This window comes from Ochotona princeps, chromosome 1, assembly GCF_030435755.1.
Source record: "Ochotona princeps isolate mOchPri1 chromosome 1, mOchPri1.hap1, whole genome shotgun sequence".
In the NCBI taxonomy this organism is placed as follows: domain Eukaryota; kingdom Metazoa; phylum Chordata; class Mammalia; order Lagomorpha; family Ochotonidae; genus Ochotona; species Ochotona princeps.
In genome coordinates, this window is record NC_080832.1 from 69,984,763 (window position 1) to 69,999,067 (window position 14,305).

The 14,305-nt window shown below is 45.5% G+C and overlaps 1 protein-coding gene across 1 annotated transcript in view; it reads left to right on the top strand.

Moving 5' to 3' along the window:
* The window catches only part of MDN1 (midasin AAA ATPase 1), a 143,176-nt gene that overhangs the window by 98,755 nt on the left and 30,116 nt on the right, over window positions 1-14,305 (top strand). Inside the window, exons 63-73 of the mRNA XM_058660823.1 lie at window positions 577-1,282; window positions 4,773-4,934; window positions 5,419-5,692; window positions 6,972-7,207; window positions 7,674-7,769; window positions 8,323-8,417; window positions 9,450-9,571; window positions 10,068-10,211; window positions 11,025-11,134; window positions 11,668-11,741; window positions 12,149-12,347. Coding sequence (XP_058516806.1) covers window positions 577-1,282; window positions 4,773-4,934; window positions 5,419-5,692; window positions 6,972-7,207; window positions 7,674-7,769; window positions 8,323-8,417; window positions 9,450-9,571; window positions 10,068-10,211; window positions 11,025-11,134; window positions 11,668-11,741; window positions 12,149-12,347 — 2,218 coding nt within the window. The remainder of the gene's footprint in view (window positions 1-576; window positions 1,283-4,772; window positions 4,935-5,418; window positions 5,693-6,971; window positions 7,208-7,673; window positions 7,770-8,322; window positions 8,418-9,449; window positions 9,572-10,067; window positions 10,212-11,024; window positions 11,135-11,667; window positions 11,742-12,148; window positions 12,348-14,305) is intronic.

Below are 14,305 nucleotides of genomic sequence, written 5' to 3' on the forward strand. Positions count from 1 at the left end.
CAAGAGACATTTTGAGGTTAACTTTTGTAAAATAATTATAGGATTAATTGAGATCTGTGACCTAACTGTGTTAGCAGTTAGTTTGCAAGACCGTGGTCATAGGAAAAAAGACTCATTGGAAAGAAAGGGAAGGGTATGCAAGGTGTTGGGTAACACAGGTTTGACTGGAGTCCATCTCGGAAGAAGTCAGGTGTGGTGACTTACAAGGACTTCTCTGGTACTTCGAGTTACAGGTTTGTTGCTTCAGAAATACGGCATAGTTATGGTGCTGAGTCTTTTTCATGTCCTTTAGTTTTGCTGACTATTCTTGAGCTCCAGGCCTGTAAAACATGAATGTAGTATCTGCTTTGTTGAGGTATGGTGAGGCGTTGATGAGATGAGTGTCTGGGTGCTAGCATTTAGCATGTGGGAAGTGCTATATATTGTTACTTCTTTTCATGATAGCTGTCAACACCATCCTCTTGTTACTGCCTGGCAGCCAGTATATCTTTTTATGGTTTCCTGGCAGAGGGCCCAGTATAGGTTTGCTGCTCTTCTAACTGACAGGATTTGCATCTTGTATTGATTTGTTTTCAGGTTGCTTCGTCAAAGGATTGAAGAGCTGGAGAATTCATTGTGCAGGCTGTCAAAGAAGCAGGCCTTCAGACCCCAGCTGCCTCTCTATGAATCCCTGGTACAGGAGATCCACCACTATGCCACCAGCATTGCCAAGGCTCCAGCTGTTCAGGATCTGCTCAGCAGGCTCCTGCAGACCCTTCTTGCTGATGGACCACGGTCTGCCCAGGTGACCCAGAACCTTCTGAAGGAGGAGGCCTCTTGGCAACAGTCACACCATCAGTTCAGGATGCGGCTGGCAGAGGAGTACACCCTGTATCCAGATGCAGTGATCCCACTGCAGGCGTCCATCTTGCAGCTACAGCATGGCATGAGGCTAGTAGCATCTGAGGTCCACACCTCACTGCATAGCAGTGTAGTCCGTCCAGATTGGCTGGGGGGCCTGGCCACAGCATTGTTGGCTTTCCCATCTGTAGGACCCCACTTCCCGACCTACTATGCACATGCAGATGCTTTGTGCTCTGTGAAGTCAAAGGAGGTTCTGCGAGGCCTTGGGAAGCTGGTCCTTAGGCGCTCAGGAGGAAAGGAGCTAGAAGGCAAGGGCCAGAGACCGTGCCCCACCCGTGAGCAGTTGCTGATGAATGCCCTCCTTTACTTGCGCTGCCATGCACTGTGCAAGGGAGAGCTGGACCAACGGGCCCTGTCCCTCTTCCGACATGTGTGTCAGGTGAGACTGGTTCTGGGGTCTGCCTTTGCTTTGTTTCCTAAAGAGCTCTGCATGTACAGCTGGGTGGCCTGAAGATACTAGTGTTGTCCAACAGATGTAGAGGCAGTCATGTGAGAAACTCTAATCTCTTCCTTCATTTTTGCCATCTCTTTCTTTTCCAACAAGTATTTGTTACATTTTTAAAAATGTTTTGGGCCTGGCGGCATGGCCTAGCGGTTAAAGTCCTCGCCCTGAAGGCGCCGGGATCCCCATACGGGCGCCGGTTCTAATTCCGGCAGCTCCACTTTCCATCCAACTGCCTGCTTGTGGCCTGGGAAAGCAGTCGAGGACAGCCCAAAGCCTCAGGATCCTGCACCTGCGTGGGAAACGCAGAAAGGAGTTCCTGGCTCCTGGCTTCGGATCGGTGCAGCACCGACCGTTGCGGTCACTTGAGGGGGTGAATCATCGGACGGAAGATCTTCCTCTCTCTCTCTCCTCCTCTCTGTATATTTGACTTTCCAATAAAAATAAATAAATCTTAAAAATGTTTTTACATAGGTGAGGGGATTTCAGACCCCTGCAGAACCTAAAGTAGGATAGAAAGGTAGGGAAGAAAGAGTGAAGGAAAAACCCTTGCCCTCTGGTGTTACCATGGGGCATGGAGATCAGGGAGATGTTTCGCCGCTGCTTGCTGCCAGATCACATCAGTGCCAAGGGACAAAAATGGTCCCCCTATGTCCTTCTGGAGACTCCAGTGGGGAGCAGAATGTCCTGAGGGTGTTAGCTTGAGTAGTTTCGATTGTTCTAAGATGGTGTTTGCCATTTGGGCCAGAGGTGAATACCACTTCCAGTGCCTGTTAGCCTGTTAGATGTTTGTGTCTATTTCAGCATGTCCCTAGCCTTAAGAGCTTACTGGAGAACTTGGCCTGTAGTGTTGCTCATCCTGCTTTTCCTTCTACCTTCTGATGGTGTACTCAAGGTTCTCTGTTGCATCAGAGAGGCCGGCTGTCTTTCATGTGCTTGCCAGTATGTTGTCTTTCCTTACGCAGTCAGCAGTGGGGATTGCCAAGTTCCACAACTTGTACTCTGAGGCCATATGATGTTTTCTGAGGTTGGGGACTAGGTAGATGGTCATATTGGAACGGCTTCCAAGAACTCCTTGGCTGTCCCCACACCTGGCTCTAGCACACTTGTAGATACTATGGCCTGGCTTAGCCTGCTTACAACCCTGGCTCACGTATTGGCAGCTAGTGCAGCCTGACTGAAGAGATCCCTAAGAATCCCAACCTGCTTGCTTACGTTCTGGTGGATGGATGGTGCTGCCTAACCCATTCTGATTTGTCCTCAGACCCAGCTGTTGGGCTAGCCACTGAGCATTGCATCTCAGCTAAGGAGACCCCCAAGATACTCGGCCAGGCCTGCCTCTGATCACAGCTCTTTTGTGAGCTGGCATGTGCTGGGGCCTGGCCTGGCCTGGCCTGCCTGGCCCTAGTCCTAATATTCTTGAGTGCCTGTGAAGTCACATCCTGGCCCAGGAAGATACCACAGATGCTCTCATCTGGCTTGCCATCATGCCCAGCTTTGCTCTTTATCTGTGGTTGCAGCAACCTATCCAGACCTTTCCACAGCCCAGGGTTTCAGCACTGATTAGAGGGTGCAGTTGTCTGATAGGCAAGATCCCTGACAACCCCAATCAGACTGGCTGCCTCCCAGCTTTCTTTGTGGTCTATGGGTGCGTTGGTCTAGCCTAGTAGAAGCATCAGCATTCATTAATAACGTTTGGACAGGACCTCAGTGGTTCCTAATCGGTGAGCAAGGACGAGCATTCCACCTGAACCCCGCGGGCGCTTGCTGTCCGGGGTTGGCCAGGTGCTCTGCGTGTCACACCAGTCTTCACTGATCTGATCTGGTTTGCTGATCACAGGTGGAACTAGCAGGTGTGCTGGCTCTTTTTCCCATTCCTTATTTCCTTCCTGGAACCTTTCTTTCTCTATTTTGGAGCCTTTATCCGTCAACTTTTTAGAGATTTTTAAAAATTTCTTAGCCAGAATAATTTATGTTCTTGTTATAGAGCAGTAAGAGGATAAATAAAAGCAAAGCATTTTGTTTCCTAGTCTTTACCACTTAACCTGCTTAAATTGACAACCCATTCTTGGCTTGTTTATATGTTGTATACAAGAAGTTTTCAAAAAGCTCATTAGAGGTACTTATGATGAACAAAGATGATTTAAGTTTTTTTTATGTCACAAATAAATCTCTTAATTTCATGAACATTTTGAGGTACCTTCATACATAGGGTGAGTATCCTTACCTGAAAATCTTAGAACCAGAGTATTTAAATTTTGGAGCTTTCCAGATCGCTGGAGAACAGCCTTGCATGTGCTTTACTGCTTGAGCAACCCTAACCTGAAAATTTGAGGCTGGAAATGTTCCAAAATCTAAACAATTTTGAGCCTCCAACATAATGCTGAGAATTTGGTTTTTCAGATTTGGGGCACTTAACTTGTGTGTATGTGTGTATGCCTGTGACTCTAAATTTTTTTCACGGTGATTTTTCGCAGTAATTACATTTTTGTTTGTTTCATTGTCACAGCACTATTTTAAAAAGTAATGAATCTTCACCACTACTGAGCAGCTGAAAAGAGTCTAGTTGAGATCAATTGTGTCCCGTCTCTGGCCCCTAAGACATGCCTTATATTGCTAGAGTTATGCAAAATGTACAAGAACCCATCAAGAAAAGTATATTGTGTTATATAGCTTGCTTTTAAAACCCTGTTGTTTCCCCCAGTTTTGTGTGTTCTTCACCTGCGTGACAGTGACTGTGTGATTTTTATATTGCATGTGTGTTCCCTAACTGCCTTTCTATTACTGAACAGTGTATATATGTAATTTTTTTGTACTCTTTTTGTTTTCATTTTTTTTTTTTTAATTTTTTGGTATTCTTAAAAACAACCGTCTCAGTAAATACAGCTACATCTGAGAGTAGACATTTTGCAGAGCAGAATTGAGGGTTCTGAGATGAAACGCATGTCCTAGTCTTTTAACACGTTTGCCTTCCTGGCTTGGGATGCTACTTCACAGTGTGGTGAAGTAGAATCCAGTTTTGCTTGGTTGGCCTGCTTTGGCCTCTAACGCCTACTCTGAGTGATCCTTTTCTGAATCCCCAGTCCAGCTCTTGGAAGCACCAGCTGCAGGGAGACTGAACCATGGCTGCACTCAGCTGAGCCTGAGCCTGTCCTTGGTACAGGGCACCTCTGATGGCCATTCCCATTAGCTTTGCTTTAACATATCTTTGCACTTTTGAAATTGTGACAGCCCAATGGAGTGAGTTTAAGAAACCATGGTTGTTGAAGATGCATAAAACCCATTTGCTGTCTGTTAATGTGGCATTTTCTTGGATGCCGATGCTTTATTTGTTTTTAAGCCAATCAAGAGCCAGCAAATCACTCCTTTTTGTTTTGAATAGATCAACACAGGCTAACTTCCTTTTGTATGCATGGATTTTTTTAAGGAAATCATCAATGAATGGGATGAGCAGGAACGCATGGCCCAAGAAAAGGCTGAGCAAGAGAACAGCCTGTACAGATACAGGAGCAGAAACTCGAAGACCACGTTGAGTGAGGAGGAGGAGGAGGAGCAGGAATTTAGAAGGCGGTTCCCTCTGCATGAAAAGGTGTCTTAGATTTCTTTGAGAATGAATTATTTTGATGCCCCATACATGTGGCTTTGTAGTGCCTCCTACAAATCTCCCCCGCCGCCATACATACCCTCCACCAGTGAGGACTGACAAGTTTGGGGCTCCTGGCTGCTGATGGAGATCAAGTACCTATAACCACCAGTACTGGGCTGGGCTGAAAGTTCATAGAAGATAGGCCTCCTGTGTGGGTAGCTGGGACCTGAATACTGGAGTCATCTGTCATCTCCCAGAGTCTGCCGTGACTCGAACTGAATCAGGGGCCAGAGCCAAGAGTAGAGCCCGGGCACTCTGATGGGGGATGTGGGCATCTTAACTGTGAAGCCAAGTGCCTATTGGCCTCCTAGCCTTTTTAATGTGCCCTGTGGTATACAAGTCCCACTTCATTTTCTTCGTCATTCATGCCCCCCATATCCAGGTTCTGATTTATACAAATTCATTTGTTCTACAATGCCATTTATAGGACTTTGCAGATATTCTGGTAGAACCATCACTAGAGGAGAAAAAAGGAACTTCAGATGGGCCAGAAGAAGCAGCAGCCACAGAGCCAGCTCTCCTCTCGCAGAGTTCCATGCAAGCAGTGCTGCTCATCCACCAGCAGCTGTGCCTTAGCTTCGCTCGCTCCCTGTGGTACCAGCAGACGGTTCCTCCACACAAGACAGAGCATTACCTCAGCCTGTTTCTGTCCTGCTATCAGACTGGGGCATCTCTGCTGACACACTTCTATCCTCTGATGGGTATGCTGGTTTACTTGTTATATATCCTGGGGAAAGAAATCAAAACACATAGAGTCAGTTGGTACTTCTGGAAGAAATAAAATCACATATTTTGTTTTTGTTTGGTTTCTTACTAATAGAACTTTCTTAACATAAAAATTCCAGCTAACTCAATCAGCTTCAAATTCAGCATTAAAGAAGATGGCCAGCTTTCTGGGGCCCCTGCTGCTTGCCTGGGAGACCTGAATGGAGTTCCAGGCTTCTGGCTTGACTTGGCCCTACCCTAATTGTTACATCCATTTGGGGAATGAGTTAACACGATGGAAGATGAATTTCTTCCTCTCATTTTTTCCCTGTCATCGTAACTCTTCCTTTCAAATTAATAAATATCTTCTAAAAATAATTTTTAAAAATTCTGTAGTAAGAAGTATTTTCATCATTGGAGTTCTTTGGGATAAAGATTATAGACTTAGTTTAAATGATCTTTTTCCTCAGCATTGTTTTTTCTTTTCCCTCCCTCCCTCCCTCCCTCCCTTCCTTCCTAAAGATTTGTTTTTTTATTTGAAAGGCAGAGTTACAGAGTTTCCATCCACTGCTTCGCTCCCCAAATGGTTGTGGCAGCTGGAGCTGGGCTGTCTGCAGCCAGGAGCTTTTCCTGGTCTCCCACGTGGGAGCAGGGGTACAAGGACTAGGGATCTCCTCTGCTGGCTTTTCAGGCCATTAGCAGGGAGCTGACTCAGAAGTGGAACCTCTGGGATTCCACTCATACGGGGTGCTGGCATAGCAGGCAGAGGATTAGCTTGCTGTGCTGTGGCGCTGGACTCCTCAGTATAGTTGCTGGTTTCCCTCTAATGGACTAAGTGCTTTTCAAATGAAATAGTGTTTCTAGGAGTAACTTAGAAACTTCAAAATTAATCTCACAGAATCTGGTTGAACAGTAAGTTTGGTTCCATGTAATTTTCTTAATAATTTTGTGAATTATTCCATGCAAATAGGAATGATACTTTCAAGTTTTCTTTCTGCTTACTCAGCATAGCTGCAAAAAAAATGGGAGTGTAAATACATTAAGTCAAACTCTGCCCTGTCTTTCATGTACCTAAGCAAGATATGTGTATCCTGGAAACATGAGCTTTGGTGCTGTAGAGTCACATTTCTGTAGGCCAGTGTTGCTTTGAATGCCATTGAAGCAATCTGCTTCATTAGTCCCTATTAGTTCATCATTTCTGAAATCTTTGTAACTTGCTGATAGGTCGGCTTGCTGAAATTATTGATTTTTACTAAGAGCTTGTTAACTTCACAGGAGTTGAACTGAATGACCAGCTCTTGGGCAGTCAGCTTTTGGCCTGCACCCTCTCCCATAACACTCTTTTTGGAGAGGCAACTTCAGATCTGATGGTGAAGCCTGATGGGCCCTATGACTTCTACCAGCACCCCAATGTCCCTGAGGCACGGCAGTGCCAACCTGTGCTTGAAGGTTTCTCGGAGACTGTCAATCAGTTGCTGCAGGACTGGCCAGAGCACCCAGCACTTGAGCAGGTAGGATGGCTGGCTGATGAGGTAGGGATGAACTGCTCGTGTGCCAACTTTGCCCTTTAGGATGTGGCCCCGTACTGACTGTTGGTGCCTTCACTCACACATTTATACATGTAACAAAGATTTTACAAAGTTCTCTCATACTAAAATGCTACCATCCTGTTATAGTTCAAGGGCCTCTTGGGTTTTCTTAAATGTAATAGAAGTAGAACTTGCCTTTCCAAAATGGGGGTTTAAAATTAGAAATTGTTCTGTGGTCTTAAGCTGATTTTGTGACTCTCTTACAGAGAGCAATAAGTTATTTTATTATCAGATCTGATCTTACATCTAGAGGAATACTGCAGGGAAAGGATTTGTCTTGGTCAGAACCCGAACCCTGGAGGTTTTCAGAGGTGCTCAGTACTGTGTTGTGCGCCTGGGCCACTGGTGCTTCTGCTGGGAATAACCAAATCTTCCCTCCTTGCTCCAGCTGCTGGTTGTAATGGACAGGATTCGCAGTTTCCCACTTTCCAGTCCCATCTCAAAGTTTTTGAATGGCTTAGAGATCCTTCTAGCAAAGGCACAGGTAAGACAATAAAAAAATTTATCTTGTAGTCTTTTTTGTTGTTAGTTCAAAAATTCAAGTTTGGCTTGGAGGAAGATATAAACAACCTTGGTTTTTCTGGCGAGAGATGGGATTGTTACAAGTGAAGCCATTGTCCTCATCGTGGGGTGAACCGCCTCCCCTCTTTTTCTGGAGTGGGATGGTCCACTGGCACCTGAGGGCTTGCAACCGCCAGGACTTCAGGTGGCCTTCATCCAGCTGCCTCCCTGTGTGACAGGAAGCAGCTGTGTGACTTTGTTGACTATCGGCTAGCTAACAGGAATTTAGAACTCTGGTATGTTAGCCATGTACTTTTGGTTTTTCCTTTAAATAAGCTCTGTTGGAGTCTGTCACAAGGTCAGAAAGAATTTGAAGCTGATTTTGCTGTGGGTCAGTTCATTACAGCTCCTGGTAAACACTGTTTAAGAGCCCAGAGTCTTCATTCAAGAACAAACGAAGAAGCAGCTATTCTTGAAGAAAGAAGCAATGACGAGATTGAATAATGGCTTTTGGAAATTTTGTCTTTTGTTTTTAGGATTGGGAGGAGAACGCAAGTCGAACTCTGTCTTTGCGGAAACATCTTGATGTGGTCAGCCAGATGATCATTCGGTGGCGTAAACTAGAGCTGAAGTAAGAGGCTGTCCACTTCCTTTTCTTCCTCCTCAACTTAGGTTATGGGACTTTGGTCGCTTGGTTGTGTGTTTCTGTGGAGTTTATGTAGTGTGACAGTCACAGAATGCGGTTCCTAGTCCTTAGTCACAGCATTAAAAGCAGGACAGTTGATAGGATCTCAATTCAGCCATGCTTTTTTTTTTTTCTTTATTTTTAACAATCTTTACATGGTTAATTAGGGCGCAAAGGTTCAAGGGCTACAGGAAAGTGGGTAAGACTATTATTTCTGTATCTGGGATAAATGGGGAGATAAAGGGAGAAGCCCCACCTAGCCTCCCACCCATCCCAGGTTCCCGATGTGGGGCATGCTCCGAGGATTTTGCTCAAGTGGTTTTGATAGTTCACCAGTTATGAATTGCTGTCAATGTCACCACTCCAAGCACGATGAAGTTGCTGCAGAATCCACTGATTGACAAAGTCCACCTTAGCGTCTCTGTTTGCTCAGTTTTTCACTGCCAACACATGGCTGGGGTTAGTTCTGTCCTCTGTTGTGGTGCCAGGTCTGCAGGTTCCGACAGACTGCCGTATCGTCCATGTGCACCTGATTGTGCTGTCCACTGCTCCGTCGGAGCCTCTGAGGAGGCTTGGCTCTGGCATTTGCACTCCATGGCAGGCCACGGAACCTGCACTTCTCTTTAAGGTTGGGGTTTTGAGTCCAGCAGTTCAACTGGGGAGATCCCCAAAGAAACTGTCTGAGGTGATCCCAGACTAGGTTCTAGTGTGTACTTGCAAGTACAGGGCCCGGCACAGTCCATCGCCCCAATCAGCTGGTGGTTGCAATTGCTGGGTCGGTTCTGTTTCCATCCCTGTCTTCCACTGGAACCAATGGGTGTTGCATTCCAGCCTGATTCTGCCCAGCACACAGCCATGCATTCTTGAGGCAGCTAACTTAGCAACTCTTCTGGAGCCCCTGGCTGTTGTTTCTGTGATTTCCGATGTCTCATCTGGATTTACCCAAGTGTCTCCCTGGCCTTGTTTCTCTTGTTCCAGCTGTTGGTCCATGAGCTTTGATAATATTCTGAAGCGCCACACGGAGAAGTCCACCAGGCACTGGTTCTCCATCTATCAGATGCTTGAGAAGCACATGCAAGAACAAACCGAAGAGCAGGAAGGTAACCCTACAGTGCATTCCCCTCTCGCTTGGAAGTTCCTAGCTTAACTGAGGGCTGCAAAATCAGAATTCTTCTACCCCTATGTATTCTCCCAAGAGGATAATAATGAAAGTTAACAAGTTGTACATTTTGGAGAACTAGACATATGATAATGCTGTTATTCCCTGTGTTCACTAGAGAAGTAAAAAATACAAGCTGCCTTCTTGGTAGACAGTGTTTAACATGCTTGAATTCAAAGTGTTTCCTATCATATTTAAAGCAAGCACCTCATTAATTTAGTGTCATAATTCCTTGTCAGTGCATGTAACACATACCCTGAGTAGCTGTTAAGTTTGTTAGATTAGAATTCTGCTCTGATCCTTGCTCCAAAGTTTCACTTTAATTGCGGTTTCTATGTAACAGCTGACCTTCCGCGTATTGTGCACTGTGTGCATGTTTAGGGCTAGGCAGTGATGGTTGATGTCACAGATTTGTTTTCTTTGAATTTCCAAAAAAGACAAACAGATGACCTTGATGTTGCTGGTCAGCACATTACAAGCATTTATTGAAGGATCTTCACTGGGAGAATTTCATGTGCGACTTCAAATGTTGCTGGTTTTCCATTGTCATGTCTTATTGATGCCACAAGTTGAAGGAAAAGGTGAGTATTTTTATGTATTTTTTTTCTTTTATACTGTACGATCAAGGGTTAGGCTTTGAATTCTTCACATAAAATAAGTGTGTTGCTATCAGGTTTAAAAGAAAACACTTTTAAGACTTCTTCAGTGTAATTTGCATTAGGTGTAGAGAATATTTTAAAGTACAGTTAATGGTGGGTATAAATGAGTTACTGAGTAGTGTACTCTGTTGGAGTTAAATTGCCAGATGAAGCCCATGGAAACTGGCATGTTGAGGCAGCACATTATCTGTACATTGTGTATGTCCTGCTCCAGTGCGTGATCCCGGCCGTTAGGAGGCTCTTTGATCTAACGAGAGCACTGCCATGTTTCAGGGAACTGCTTGTGAAAGTGCCTTCCGTTACTGTCCCTGACCACAGCAATTTGAGCAAAACTGTCACCCTAAAACAATTGTAGCTTCAAAAGAAATGAGCAATGCAGGTGAACTTCTTAATATACTGTCTTTAAAAAGTTCCCTTTCCGTGATTTTGCCATATGGTTCAGAAAAAGAGTTTGAAATTGTGACTTCAGCAGAACTTGCCTGAAGACATCATACAGGACACAGGGCATAGCAAAAAGTTGGGTATGGCTTGAAGTTAAAAGTTGGGAGGTGTGGAGGGCCTTCACTTGGGATGGCTGCTATGTTCATCAGAGCCGACTTCGTGCTCCACCTGCTGGTGCAGCCTGTTACAATCCCAGGCTTGAGAATGACCTTCCCTGAAATGTGAAGCCCACAGGTGGCGCCAGCAACACATGCAGCAACTGCGGTGGTTTTATTTCCTTTTCATTTCTTCCAGATTCACTTTGCAGTGTGCTGTGGAATTTGTACTATTATTACAAGCAGTTCCTTAACCGGGTACAGGCCAAAATTGTGGAGCTTCGTTCCCCTCTAGAAAAAGAACTTAAAGTAAGATAAACAGCTGTCATGATTACTCTTGGGAGAACAAAATTAACCGATTCTTTTTTCTTTGGTTCTCTTCTTTTATCCATTTAACAATGAGACGAGGGCTGGTGGGGGCGGGGGCGGATGGAGATGAACATTGCGATTGCTGAGCAGATTCCAGTTTTGTGACGTTGGCACCGTTGCTGGCCCAGCCAGGTGTGAGGAGTCAGCCGGGTGGTTCCATGAGTGTGCTTGGGCTTGCCTGGTTTTGCCCAGGCTTGTCTTCACAACGAGCTGGAGGTTCCCTCTCAGTGGTTGTGAACTAACCCTGGTGCAAGGGATGTGCCTGATTTGATGGTAACTAAGCTGGAGTGCACCCTTTTATTGCTTTGAGACAAACACGTGGCTCCTTTTTTAGACCGGTTTTACTTGTTCACTGATACATAGTCCTGTGTTGGGGTTGGTGTGGGCTCTAGTCTTTGGCAAACATAATCTAGAAGGAAGCATAGGGACACCAGCTTTATAAAACCATTTCTTGAGTTTTGTTTATTTTGCAGGAATTTGTTAAGATTTGCAAGTGGAATGATGTCAGCTTCTGGTCCATTAAGCAGTCTGTGGAGAAGACACATAGGTAATTCCTCTTCTGAAATGGAGATTGTGGCCAAATGTCAGTTTCATGTGGTAGGTAGAAAGATGACATTGCTGTTGCCATGGGCTGCCTTCCTCTGACCCCTGTACCTGCTTGGGGGATGGCTGTGCCTTGATGTGAAACTGGCCATGTGACCTTCAGGACTGAGCCTTCTTATGCCATGCGTTTGTTGTTTATCTTGAGTAGAGTGGTCCTACCATTCCTGGATCGACTTTTCTGCTCTATAAAAGTGGCATGACAGTACCTCCTGTATTTTTTATCTTTAAAAACAATGATTGACATTCTCTAAGGACATTCTACTTGCAATGGTTACTAAGTTACGCTTGTATGTTAACACCGTCTTTGCTTTTTTAATCCTATCTCTTCAATTCCCTTTCTCTTATTGCCAGGACCCTATTTAAATTCATGAGGAAATTTGAAGCCGTGCTGAGTGAGCCCTGCCAGTCATCCCTGGTAGAGAGTGACGCGGAGGAACAGTCAGATGTTCTGTCCAGGCCACCAGAGGCAACCATGAGTGAAGTGTCTCCCATTCAGAGTCTGAACAGGGCACTGCAGGAGACCCTGCTAGTCCGGCCAGCATCCGCGCAGGTACTGGCATCGGGGGATGACTGCTGCTTATTCAAGCAAGTCAGGTGTGTTCCCATTCCTGGGAACTAGACAAGGAAATGCCTTTGAAGTTCTCTGTGGATTTCCTAACCACTGTTTGTCTGGTCACACTACACAATGAAGTGAAAAGCCTCCATCTTGCTGCTGAGTGTTTTGTATCAGTCTGTAGGGACAGCAGTTGTGCTTCCGTGTGAAGGATGATTTAAGCAAATACGCCGTTGGAACTGCTGTGGGGCTGCCTGCCTAGTAGGGCAAGTGTGTGTGCTGATGGCTGTGGTATAGACTCTCATCATGGCAAATTTCTTTTTTATTTTTCAGGATTTATTTATTTTTATTGGAAAGTCAGATGTACAGAGAGGAGGAGAGACAAGAAGGAAGATCTTCCTCCGATGATTCACTTCTCAAGTGACCACAACGGCTGGAGCTGTGCCAATCCGAACCCAGGAGCCTCTCTGGCACGGATGCAGGGTCCCAAGGCTTTGGGCCATCCTGCACTGCAGGGAGGGCCCTCCTCCTTCCACAAGCAGGGAGCTGGATGGGAAATTGGGGCTGTCGGGATTAGAACCTGCGCCCATATGGGATCGTGGCGCATGAAAGGCAAGGACTTTAGCCGCTGAGCTATCGTGCCGGTCCCTCATCATGGCAAATTTCAGGCAGCACAGTTAAAGAGGTGGCTTGTGAAAGTCATTGAAGTTCATTGCTGAGGACCCAGCGCAGTGGCCCAGTGGCAAAATCCTTGTTTTGCACATGCCGGGATCCTATGTGGGCACCAGTTCATGTCCCAGATGCTCCACTTCCCAGCTAGCTCCCTGCTTTTGGCCTGGGAAAACAGTATAGGATGATGACCCAAAGCCTTGGGACACTGTACCCACGTCAGAGACCTTTAAGAGGCTCCTGGTTCCTGGCTTCATGTTCTCTCAGCTCTGGCTATTGTGGTCACTTGGGGAGTGAAGCAGTGGATGATGAGATATTTTTGTCTCTCCTTCTCTGTAAAATCTGCCTCTCCAAGAAAAATAAATGAATCTTAAAAGTTCAGGGCTGAAAGGTCTTGAGCAAGCTGTTCTTTTAGAGCATGCACTTTCTGGCTGTGGGGGTATGGAACACCCACACAATGGTCATTCGTGCTTTCTTACTGCACTGCTTTCTGGGGCTCCAGGGACTAATGATGGGGGGCCCAGGGACTACTTCTAAGACTTTAGTAGTTTGAAAAGCATTATAATGGAATGGCACGTAATAGGCGTGGTGTGGCTGCCAAATGTATTTTCTTGTGATTGTTTCTTAGCTCACTACTTCTGTCATTCTGATTTGTTACTGGTGACAGCATGAGAATGTCAGCACTTATTAGTAATTAAAAAAAGAAAAAACATGTAATAGTACAGGTAAATATCCTCATATCTGAACCAAGAATTAAAGTGTGAAGATACATAGCAATGGAAGTAGAATTTGGTAGATATTTGTACTTTGCTGTGTATCTGAATCAGTGGTTCAGCAGCATAAAGGCACAAAGTTTTATTAGATCAGAGCTGGAGTTTTGGCATGAGCTTTGGCCTCGCAGCTAGGATGTTAAGATGGTAGCGTCTCATCATGGTGCCTGGGTTTGGTACCTGGCTCTGGCTTTTGAGTCCAGCTTCTTGTTGATGCATACTCTGGGAGGCAGCAGTGACAGCCCAAGCAACTGGATTCCTGGCACACAGGAGATTTGTGCTGAGTCCCTGGCTCCCAACTTTGGCTCCATGGCCTGGCCTAGCAGTTAGGAGCATTGCAAGAATGAAGCAGTGGGTTGGACATCTATAGGTCTGTCATTTTGTCTCTTTCTGCCCCAGAGTCTCCTTGTGGCTAGCATGGACTGGGGGATACCATTTTCTTAATAGCCACAGGACATGCCCATTTTAATTTCAGTGATGCCACTTTCATTTTGATAAGACTACAGAGATGATAGT